The sequence below is a fragment of the Saimiri boliviensis genome, chromosome 2 (genome assembly GCF_048565385.1).
Source record: "Saimiri boliviensis isolate mSaiBol1 chromosome 2, mSaiBol1.pri, whole genome shotgun sequence".
Taxonomy (NCBI): domain Eukaryota; kingdom Metazoa; phylum Chordata; class Mammalia; order Primates; family Cebidae; genus Saimiri; species Saimiri boliviensis.
This window is the reverse complement of record NC_133450.1, coordinates 40,547,443-40,558,883: the sequence shown is the minus strand read 5'-3', so window position 1 is coordinate 40,558,883 and position 11,441 is coordinate 40,547,443. Positions and strand designations below refer to the sequence as shown.

The 11,441-nt window shown below is 39.6% G+C and overlaps 1 protein-coding gene across 1 annotated transcript in view; it reads left to right on the top strand.

The window, feature by feature from the left end:
* Window positions 1-593: 593 nt before the first annotated feature.
* Window positions 594-11,441, top strand: part of RHOJ (ras homolog family member J) — a 92,294-nt gene continuing 81,446 nt past the window's right edge. Inside the window, exon 1 of the mRNA XM_003924418.4 lies at window positions 594-1,423. Coding sequence (XP_003924467.1) covers window positions 1,246-1,423 — 178 coding nt within the window. The 5' untranslated portion in view covers window positions 594-1,245. The remainder of the gene's footprint in view (window positions 1,424-11,441) is intronic.

The window sequence follows — 11,441 nt, the reverse complement described above, 5'->3', positions numbered from 1 at the left end:
CCATGGCTCCTTTGTAATTGAAGAGGACCAGTCTGACCCAAGGGGACACTAAATCAAAAAGCAAAATGTCCAAGCAAAAACAGCATCAAGGACCTTAAACCAACCAAAAAGCCATCCTATATCCACTTATGTCCAAGAGTGTTACATATGAGCCAAGCACACGTGTGTTTATTCACTAATAAGAATATGCAAATGTCCCACATCTGATTGATTTCTTATGTGCTACCATCATTAAAAAAGTTTGTGTCTGGAATACATATTCCAGACATGTGGCAGTTTATAAACCTGATCATATTATACCTACAACCTACAAAAATTTTTCCCTTTGAAATGAGATGACTCTAGAAGGTTTTCTTCATTTCTGAAAAAGTCGCTTAAAGTTTCTCATTTAAGTCAGTAAAGAACGGCTCGTTTTTAGTTTGCAGGGCTTTCAACTGGTGACTCAGTGAGGGGTGATGTCATATGTTATCCTAGGACTGCTGGTGCGGTTCTCTCTGCTCACTCTAACCATTCCCCTGTTTCTGTGGCAGGCAGTCATCCCCGGTTTCCATCCTCTAGTCAGTTTCTTCCCAGCCAGCCAGGAGCACACAGCCTCACAAGCAGCGGATGAAACAGGAAGTCTGACAGCTTGAGTCTGCAGTGGGACCCCTAGTGTTTTCCCACTCCGTGTCCTGGCATCGTTCCCCAGAAGTACAAACACACACACACAGAGCTCCCATTGTTGCAGCCTTCCTCAGCCCACTGATCCTAATATGGAATGCAGCAGGAAACCCATGATTTCCTGACACTCGGCAAGCTGGAGGAAGCAAGGGGGAAAAAACTCCATTAAAAAGCCCAGCTTTCCTCCATGTTAGATGTGACTTGGAAAATGAGGACGATTTAGCAAAATTTCACCGTGTCTTTTGCCAGGCTGGAGACAGGGAGAACAGAGCAAAACTCTCGGGCTGCTGAAATTTTTAGGCTGCTAGGAAGCCCCCCGAATTCTGTGAAACTGAGGGTTTCTTAACTCACACTGATAGCGGAAAGGGGCAGATCCTTTTCACAAGTCCCCCAAGTGTGAGTTACCTTCCTTTACCAGCATGGTAAGCAACAGGGCATATCCCAGCCTCGGACATGTCTGTGTGAGCCAACGTTCCCAAAGTCAGTCCGAGTAAACTCAAGCCTGGCACTGGCTCTCCGCCGCTTCATGTGCTTTGGGAGAAGCAGGAGCAGCAGCAGGAGTCCCCAGCAGCTGGAGCCGCAAGAATGAACTGCAAAGAGGGAACTGACAGCAGCTGCGGCTGCAGGGGCAACGACGAGAAGAAGATGTTGAAGTGTGTGGTGGTGGGGGACGGTGCCGTGGGGAAAACCTGCTTGCTGATGAGCTACGCCAACGACGCCTTCCCGGAGGAATACGTGCCCACTGTGTTTGACCACTATGCAGGTAAGAAAAGCTGGGAGACTCTCTGCATCCAGACCAGCGATGCGGGGGGCGATACCTTAACTTCAGAGGGTCCTGGCTCATTTCTCATGTTAGTATTGGGTGCGGGCCTGGCAGTAACCAGGGAGCTTAGCGTAGCATACAACCAAGGACTTGGCTGAAATTGTTGGTAGAACAATTTGTGCATCAATTTGGATGGTAACACTTTTTCCCCCTTAAAGCAAATGGGTAACGCCAGGAAAACACTCTGACGTGCCCTCTAGATTTGGGGGCCAGAAATTTTACTCCACATTTGCCTTAAGATTCATTAACTTTTTACTATGAACATTTTTAAATGCAGTGTAATTCCTTCACAATTCTTTTCTGCCGAAAAAAGAATCACCACTAGACACACAAACAGTGAAAGGAATGTTCTTGCCACTCTTTGCATTTTCGCTCCATGCCATTATAAACGAAATGTTAAGATTTTAAAAACACTCATTTTTTTCTATAACAATTGGTGCTGTAAACTATAGTTTTATTTTACTGCGGTTGTAGATTGGGGGAAAGTTTTTAAAAGGTTTTAAATATCTCTTAGGCAATCTGTATCTTAAAAGAAAAATGTTTCATTAACATGTTTTTAAAATTAAAAACACAAATAAAATCTGAATCATTTTAAAGTATGTCCTGAAAGGATAAAATGCACATACAATATTTTAAAATATTTAACTGCATGACAGTTAAGATATTGTAGTCACAACTTAATTCTTTCAGAGGACCTTTAATGTTTTGAATGTTCTAAAGTTTGTAGGTATACTTGTCTGGGTGATAGCATTACCTAAATTTTTCCATTTTGATTCTTATTTTTTTCCCTTAATTTCCAAACCAAATTGTATTAAGTTTATCAAATGCAAGTTAATGAAATTCCTCAAGCTTATAGTAGCCTGTATTTTATAACTTATTTATATCATAGTGATCTTTGTCAGAGATCTGAGACTTTGTGGAAGGAAAATTTCTCGTCCTTCACTTTGGCTTTGGGTCAGGTTCAGCAAAAGGAAAATGGCCCACAGGAAACCAGCATGAGTGTCTGCTTGGCAATGTGGCCGTTTGAAATCCTCATTCTCTAGAAAGTAGCTTCTTTTCCAGAACTAAGCCATCACCTAAATCACTGCTTTCTCCTACACTTACATGATATATGAAAATATTACCCAGCAGACAGGAAGAGAACCACAGTGAATACAGTATCCAATTCCCAGCAGGTTTTTCTATATTTGTAAACATTAAGAACAAATTTTAATGCTGGCTCACTTAAGCTTTTCTGAAAATATAATGTCTGTGCCCAGAGAAGAACATTTTAATGAGAACAGAATAAAGAGAAGAACAGGTTGACTTTCATCTTGAGAAAAAAACTAATTATAAAATTTGAGGGTCTGCGCCTTAAGAGAGTTACTCAGATTCTTGTCCTGAAAGCATCTTAGCAAAAGTTATTTATTCTACACCTTCTTTCTGCCAAGAAAGGGGAAGTGGCTACCTTATTTCAAAAACTTTTAAATCAAGGGTGGAATTCAAAATCTACTAAAGGAAGAGGCTTCAAATGCTTATGAAAATTATGAACCCAAATCCCCATATATGTAGGGGGCCAATTACCGTGTTGAATCAGGAAGAAAGAGAATCAGGTCAGCCTATTAAAAAAAAAAAAAAAAAAAAAAAAAAAACACTAGAAATCAAACAAAGGCTGAACCATAGCTAGACACTAGGTTCAAATTATTTTATATTTTAATTATATACATACTATTGTTGAGCATTAAAGCATCTTAAAGATTTTGACTAGTCTATTATTTTAGCTCCCAAGAAATCACAACCACTACACCCAGAGCAATACTTTGCACATAGTAAGCATTCCTGAACATGGTTGCTTTGATGTACACTTTCTACCTCTTTAAGTGTATAGTCATCTCATGTGCTTTCAGTAAGGTTTAAAAGGGAATGGAGACATGAGCCACATACATCTAGGACTGTATTGAAGTGATCACTTCTATAAGCAGAGGAATCTTCTCCATCACAAAGACCTGATTTCCTTTTCCACCACTCTCCTGATCTATGATCTGGTTGAACATAAATCCTTATGCAATCACGTGAGAACCTACAATCAATTGTAAAAGAACTAAATGTCCCCTTCTCCATTTGGATCCAGCAACCGGTTCCTGGGTCCTACTGGCTTACTCTAAAAGGACAACCTGCAAATGAGTCCTGAATCTTTAGAAGCTATAGTGTAAGTCATAGAGAGCCTATCCTTTAAAAAAGACGTTTTACTAATAACTACCCAACCTAGAAAAGTAGAGATAAAATAGTAAAGATTGAAATACAACCTACTGTGCAAGATGGTGAGCTCTGAAGCCAGACAACCCAGTTCTAATACTGGCTCTGTCATTGATTCTGTGGCCTTGAGGAAGTTACTTAACCTTTCTGTGCCTCAGTTATCACAAATGAGAAACAGGGACAATGAAGACATTAGAATTGTACGGGAGAAAAAATAATTAATATATGCAAAGTTCTTAAAATAGTGCCGCATATGTGATGAGTTAGATACATGGTAGCTATTAAGAATATAGTCTCGATACTTGCATACAGCCAGAAAAAGGAATGAAAATGTAATTAAAAGATAAAGATTACAAGAAGGAAAAATGTAATTACAAGAGTTTCCTTCAGCAGAGTAAGGTAGGATGGAGTGTATGTATTTTCTTCATAAAATAGTTACCATGTTCACTGGTAATTAACAAATGTGTCTACATGGAGTCATAGTAGTAGGATATTAAATTGGGAGGAGAAACATCAGTTTTCCATGAGTGAAAACTATGCAAAATTGTTTTGAATTATTTTTGCAGGAAAAATCAACAACCAGCTACAAAAAAACAATCTTTAAAGTTCTATGAATCCTGACGTATCCCTACCTCCTACCTACCAAAATCCAAAAGCACATCTGCTCCATGTAGCTTTCCTTGACTCCCCAAAAATAATTTCCTGGTCCATCTTCAATCTAGTTTCAGAAATTGGTTTACATTTCTAGGATCTCCCACCATTGTACAGCAATTTATATGCATCCTTATTTTCCTGTCTCTGGAGCTGTGTCTTTCATGTCCTGTGAAATCCAACAGTTAGTTCTAGGACCCCATCTTGATCTCTTGGAAGCTTTTTTTTACGGTTCATTACCCTCCTACTTAAAACCTTTTCTTGGCTTGGTTTCTGGGATACCACATTCTCCCAGTTTTGCTTCCACTCACCAGCAAATCTTTCTCAATCTCCTATGCCACCTCCCCTTTCTTTTTCCAACTACCAAATGTTGGCAAACCTCAGTGTTCAGTCCCTGGATCCTCTTCTTTCTTGGCACTTATGGTCTGGTTCATTGTATCTAGTTTTGTAACTTTAAACATCATTCATATCCTGATAACTCCAAAACTTGTAGCTCCGCCATCAAAACCCCTGAGACTCAGACTCATATATCCAACTATTTGAATATCTAATAGGCATGTCAATCTTAACATGTCCAAACAGAATTTTTTAACTGCTCTATGTAAGTACATGACCACTATTTTTTACCCAGTTTCTAAAAACAAAATCTTTTGTATTGACTCCTTTCTTTCTTTGACAACACTCCCCTCCCTTTCCATTCAAACCATTGGTTATCATCACTTCCTCCTGCCAATCAGCTCAACATTCAAAATACATCCCAAACCTGATCACTTCCCACCATCTCCATTGCCTTCACTCTTGTTTAAGCTACCATCATCTCTCATCCAAACTACTATAATCAATTCCCAATTCTCTACCTCCAATCTTGCCCCCTATCGTCAGTTCTCCACATAGCTGGCAGAGGGACTGTCCAAAAGCCCAACTTCTCCAGTCACATCCCTCAACACTCAGACCCAACCCTGTATCATGTTGTATAGGATGCACTCCATGACTCAGTCCCTGTTATCACTCCAATCTCATCTCTTAACACTCTCCTCATCAGTGCTTTTTCTGTAGCCACACTCGCCATCTTACTATTCCTCAAGCACACGAAACTCCTTCTTCCCTTAAAGAGTTTATACTTGCTCTTTCCCCAGCCTCATACTATTCCACTAGATCCTCCATATCTTCAATTGATCACATTATGTAATGCATGTGTGCATACACACACACACACAAACACACACACACACACACACACACACACACACACACACACACACTTTCTTTAACCTATCTTGCCACATCTTTCTTTATAATATTTAACACTGCCTGACATTATATATGTATTTGGTATCTCTGGCTTCAAAAAACAAAGTCCCACATATAAGAGACTCTCAACTGATAATAACTGAACAAATGAATTACTATGTCTTCACAATCTTAGTCCTTCCAACACTTAGTTTCCTGTCCATTAAAACTTTGATGAATAAATGAACAAATTGCTTATCCAACAGATATCTCTTTAGAAATGAACATACAAAAATGTTTATTACTTTTATTATATTTCTGAACTATTTTGTTCATATTTTAAATAATCACTTTATCCCCACTATAATTGTAATATAGCATTACATTTTCTTTTTTTCTTTTATTTTTTTTTTTTTTTTGAGATGGAGTCTTGCCCTGTCACTAGGTTGGAGTGCAGTGGCAAGATGTCGGCTCACTGCAACCACCACCTGCCAGGTTCAAGCAATTCTCCTGCCTCAGTCTCCTGAGTAGCTGGGACTATAGGCACATGCCATCATGCCCAGCTAATTATTTCGTATGTTTAGTAGAGACAGGGTTTCACCATGTTGGCCAGGATAGTATCAATCTCTTAATCACATAATCTGCCGGCCTCGGCCTCCCAAAGTGCTGGCATTACAGGCGTGAGCCACCATGCCCGCCCAGCATTGAATTTTCTTGACCTAAGTGCCAGAGTCACAACTGCGGAATAGCCTAGCTATATAATACGTAAATGTCACCTGGGATTCCTTCACTTACATTATATTCAAAAGTTGATACACATTTTGGGTGGCTCACTCAAACTCGTCTAGTTCTACTATACAGAGCATATTTCAGAGTAACCCTAAGATTGACTGACAGCCAGGTCTAAAGAGTAGGGGCAGTGGGATGAAGGTGAGAAAAGTCACTTATGTTTATTACATGTGTGCCTAAGAAACATCCCTGGGCTCTGCTCCTTAATCCCTTCCAGGGATGATGTGTCCTAACAAGCTTACCATGGAAGAATTGCATTTCTTCCCCCATCCTATCTTTAGTTTTGAATTTTGTAGCAGACCCCTCACTGGTAAAATATTCCTACCAATTAATGTTTCATATGACAAATAGTATAAGGATAATGCTTCCATTTTGAGTTTAGATTGTATGTTGAATCAGATTGTTTACATGGTTCATATGTCTGGGTACACAGGTGTGTAAAATAAGCTCATTCCAGCTGAAACCTCTTTATGAGGTTCACCATTTCCATTATCCTCTGTATTATTTTGTCTGTGAATTTTTCTTTTGTCACCCCCCTCCTAGAGATTCTTTGTCAAAAGCCATCAAATTTGGAAAATCACATGAAGCCATTATTGGCAAACCCAGGCTGCCTATGCAGGAAATTAACACAATTCATGGAAAGGAGAAAAATACAGTTGTTCTATCATCTGATTGAGATGTAAAAGGAAGTTGTTGTTACAGAAAGCTGAAAGTCAGTTCTAACTTTTTCCACTTAGTTAAATGGTGATCAGCCCAAGGTAGACAGTCACAACCTTAATGGCCAGAGCAGGAGGTAGGAACCGTGTCCAATCCATGGCGGGAAGAAATAATATAATCATAATAAATAGTTAATAAAAATAAAGTCCCAGGTTTATAAAGGGTTGTGACATAGTTCTGCTCATTTGGGAAAATGTATTCAGGAGTTTCTCTTTTGTTCTTCCTGAAGACACCTGAGAGTCTCTGAAGAATGAATGAGATTCTTTTTTTGTAAGCCACAAGGAAAGCTAAAGCAATTTGCATGGGACTGTAAAATAAATTACCAGGTTCTTAAACACAAATATAGAAGAAGTTTGTGAAAGAGGAGACAAGAATGGGCCAGTTGGATCACTCACTCTGTTCTTTCTAAATGTAATGATACTCAAAAACCCAGGGTCTCATAAGTATCAGTCCTCCAATGTTTCTTTCTGAGACAGTGTGATGTGTAGCTGATGCTCTTTCTAGATTTTGGGAGGCCTCACTAAAGACACAATGACAGGAATCAGGGGCACAGATTCCTCCACAATGTACATTGTGATACTTAATAAGAGCAAGCTCCCTCAGAGGCTTCAGGAATGGAATTTGCACTCTGAAAGCTAAAATGTACTGCAGAGATGGTAAATTGCGAGTTGCTTCTCTTAGGAGTAAGAAAGAAGGAAAAATAGAAGAGGGACAAAGCAAAGTATCTGTGACCAGAGTAGCATGAGAAAAGCCATGCTCCCAGGGCTAGAAGCTGCATCTGCCTCTATGACCTTCTTGCACTCCAGCTTCAGCTGGCAACAAACCAAGGACTGTGACCAATTCAGGCCTCTTTGGACAGGCTCCCTCTAAAGAAGACGTTTAGTTCCACATAGCTCTGCACCCTGCACCATACGGGTCTGGAAATGCTTCATAAATTTTGCTACCTATTTGCCCATTGAAGTTGAGCTTCAGGTAAACAAAATTTTATTTCTAGGCTAGCTTTTCCAAAATTTTCCAGCCCTCTTCCTTCTTGTGGGATAAATAACAAATTTGGCTCAAATGGCTCCATACATGGGATATCTGTGTCTTTGAATAGGGTTGCCCTGTTCTACAATGTCAGCACGGAGGTGGGCACGAACATAAGGCAGCTCAGGAAAGGGCAGGTAAGAAAATGCAGCAGAAACTATCTCCCTCATTAATCCTGAGCACAAAAACCACAAGGATCTATGGAGGCCCTACCGTCTGTATAGCACAGGTTCTGATTCAGCTGAAAGTTTACTTCCCCACAAACAAAAATTCATGACACATCTTGGGCTAGTAAGCAGAATCCAAAGAGTTAATGTTCTGGAGACAACATAGTCAGGATCAATCCCGTCATAAATTCAATACAGGCCAGCTCTGAGTCACGGGGTGGCCTGGCATTGTTGCTGAATATCCAAAGTCTGCAAACATTCTGGATGTGACCAATTTTCACACAACAAAGGACTTGATTCATGTGTATTCACTTAGCACTGTGTCTTAGTTCACTGTACAGCTTTTATCTATAGTGCTCTTCATTCCCAGTCTCAGCATGAATTTCACTGTGGCCACATGGGTGTGATCCTCCTACAAGCATAATCGTGATGTTGATTGTGAAACTAGGATGTCACCAGAATATATGTTAATAACAATAACTATAGCTTTTCACTTATACAGTTCTGGCTAATGATTCAGGCATATTTGAAATATTTTATACATCAATTCATTGCCTCCTCGCAATGATCCTATAAGATGCTCTTTTTTTCACTTTTCATTTTTTAAATTTTTATGGATACAGGCCAGGTGTGGTGGCTCATATCTGTAATCACAGTACTTTAGGAAGTCAACATACAAGGATCCCTTGAGCCTAGGAGTTCAAAGTTACAGTGAGCCATGTTACCACTGCACTCCAGCCTGGGCAACAGAGCAAGACTTTGTCTCTAAAAAAAACATAAATATGCTTACATAGTAGTTGTTCATATTTATGTATGGAGTGTGTATGATGTTTTGATACAGGCATATAATAGGTAATGATCAAATCTGGGTAACTGGTATATCTGTAACCTCAAACATCTATCATTACTTTATGTTGGGAACATTCTACATCTACTCTTCTAGTTATTTTGAAACATCCAATAAATTATTATTAACTATAGTCACTCTGTTGTGCTACTGAATACTAGATTTTATTCCATCTAACTGTATTTTTATACCTTGTACCAAATAGCCAACTCCTCTTTATCATAAGATGCTATTATTTTCTCAACTTTCCTGATAAACAACTTCTGGCACAAAGATATGACTCTATTTCCCTCAAGGTTAAATTGCTTATGATGGGGTAAGTGGAGGCCATGGAATAGTAAACAATATAAGCAGTGTATAGCTAATAACAATACAAAAGCCACTGTTAGTTAGGATGTGCTAACCTGCTATTACCAAATAAACCCAAACATGTAAAGGATTAATTCAATGCAAGGTATTCCTTGCTCATGTCATGCTCCTCGAGCAGGTGTTCAAGTCAGTAGGGTTGCTTTCTTCCATATAGTCATTTAAAGACTCAGGCTTCTCACATCTGGTAATTCTGACATCCCCTAGGATTTAAGTTACCTGCATCCACCCAGTCTAAGAAAGAACATGGAGAAACTTGAATGGAAAATTTTATGGACCAGGCTTGGAAGTGACAGACATCATTTTCAATCATATTCCATAGGAGTTTATTTAGTCATAAGGCCACACTTCACTGTAAAGGAGGCTGGCGGGAAAGCTCACCTATAAGCCCAAAAAAGGAAAAAATAGCAGCCTCTGCCTGCATCTGGCTACCAAATATCCTTGCACATTTTTCCCAGATGTAAAACGAACTCATCCTTTTCCCCATAGGGACCACCTAGAGTTGCATTTTGGCACTGTAACTGTCAAAGGCCAGCATCTGTCAAGTGATGCATGATTCTGCTCATTTGATCTAAATGTGACTCCTTGTGATCCAATAAAAGATAAATTGTCCACCCATTTGCCCCCATGCAGTGGTCGAACAGGAACGGGATAATCAAAACATTCAGACTCCCTTTCAGAAAGGGAAGAATGGGAGACACATTGCAATGATAGAATTCTGATGACAATCCTGACAGTGTCGTCTGTTAATGGAATCCAGAAACAACCAATCTTCTAACTCTGTAAAATCATGAAAATCTATGTTCTATCAATCTCAGCTTTACTTAGCTGAGATTCTTCCCTTTCCTATAATGCCTTGCTAAATGCATAAAGTAACAATCATGTATACTAACATTCTGCCATTTTCCAGTCTCTTCACAGAGGATATGGACACAGTAGGAAGTAGCTTTACCTTCCAGGTTTCACAGACAATAGTTTTACAAAATGTTTTGTCACAGTATAATGTAGATCATCTTTCCAACCTGCTCTGTTTTGTCACCATCTGCCACCTAAAAGCTAAGCCAATAGCACATGTAGTTTTAGGTTTTGTTAATGATGGTACCACACTATTAGGTAAGCTAAGATGATGTAACATATAGACCAAAATATGTAATGGTTCAAACCATTACAATCAAATCCTATTTTCTTTTTTTTTTTTTTTTTAAGATGGAGTTTCGCTCTTGTTACTCAGGCTGGAGTGCAATGGCGCGATCTCGGCTCACCGCAACCTCCGCCTCCTGGGTTCAGGCAATTCTCCTGCCTCAGCCTCCTGAGTAGCTGGGATTACAGGCACACGCCACCATGCCCAGCTAATTTTTTATATTTTTAGTAGAGACGGGGTTTCATCATATTGACCAGGATGGTCTCGATCTCTTGACCTTATGATCTACCTGCCTCAGCCTCCCAAAGTGCTGGGATTACAGGCTTGAGCCACCGTGCCTGGCCCAAATGCTATTTTCTTACATAATTGCAGCATGTATTTTAGATTTAGAGGGTACATGCACAGGCTTGTTAGCTGAATATATTGCATGATGCTGAGGTTTTGGATATGAATGATCTTGTCATCCAGCTGGTGAGCACAATACCCAATAGTTTTTTGACCCTTGGCCTTTTCCTTCCCTCCCCTACCAGTGGTCCCCTGTGCCTATTGTTGCCATCTTCCTGTCCACGTGTACACAGTGTTTAGCTCCCACTTACAAGTAAGAACATATAGTGTTTGGTTTTCTGTTTCTATGTTACTTTGCTTAGGATAATAGCCTCCAGCTGCATCCATATTGCTGCAAAAGACAGGATTTCATTCTTTTTTATGGCTACATAGGATTCTGTGTTGTATATGTACCACATTTTCTTTATCCAATCCACCATTGATGGGCACCTATGTTGATTCCCT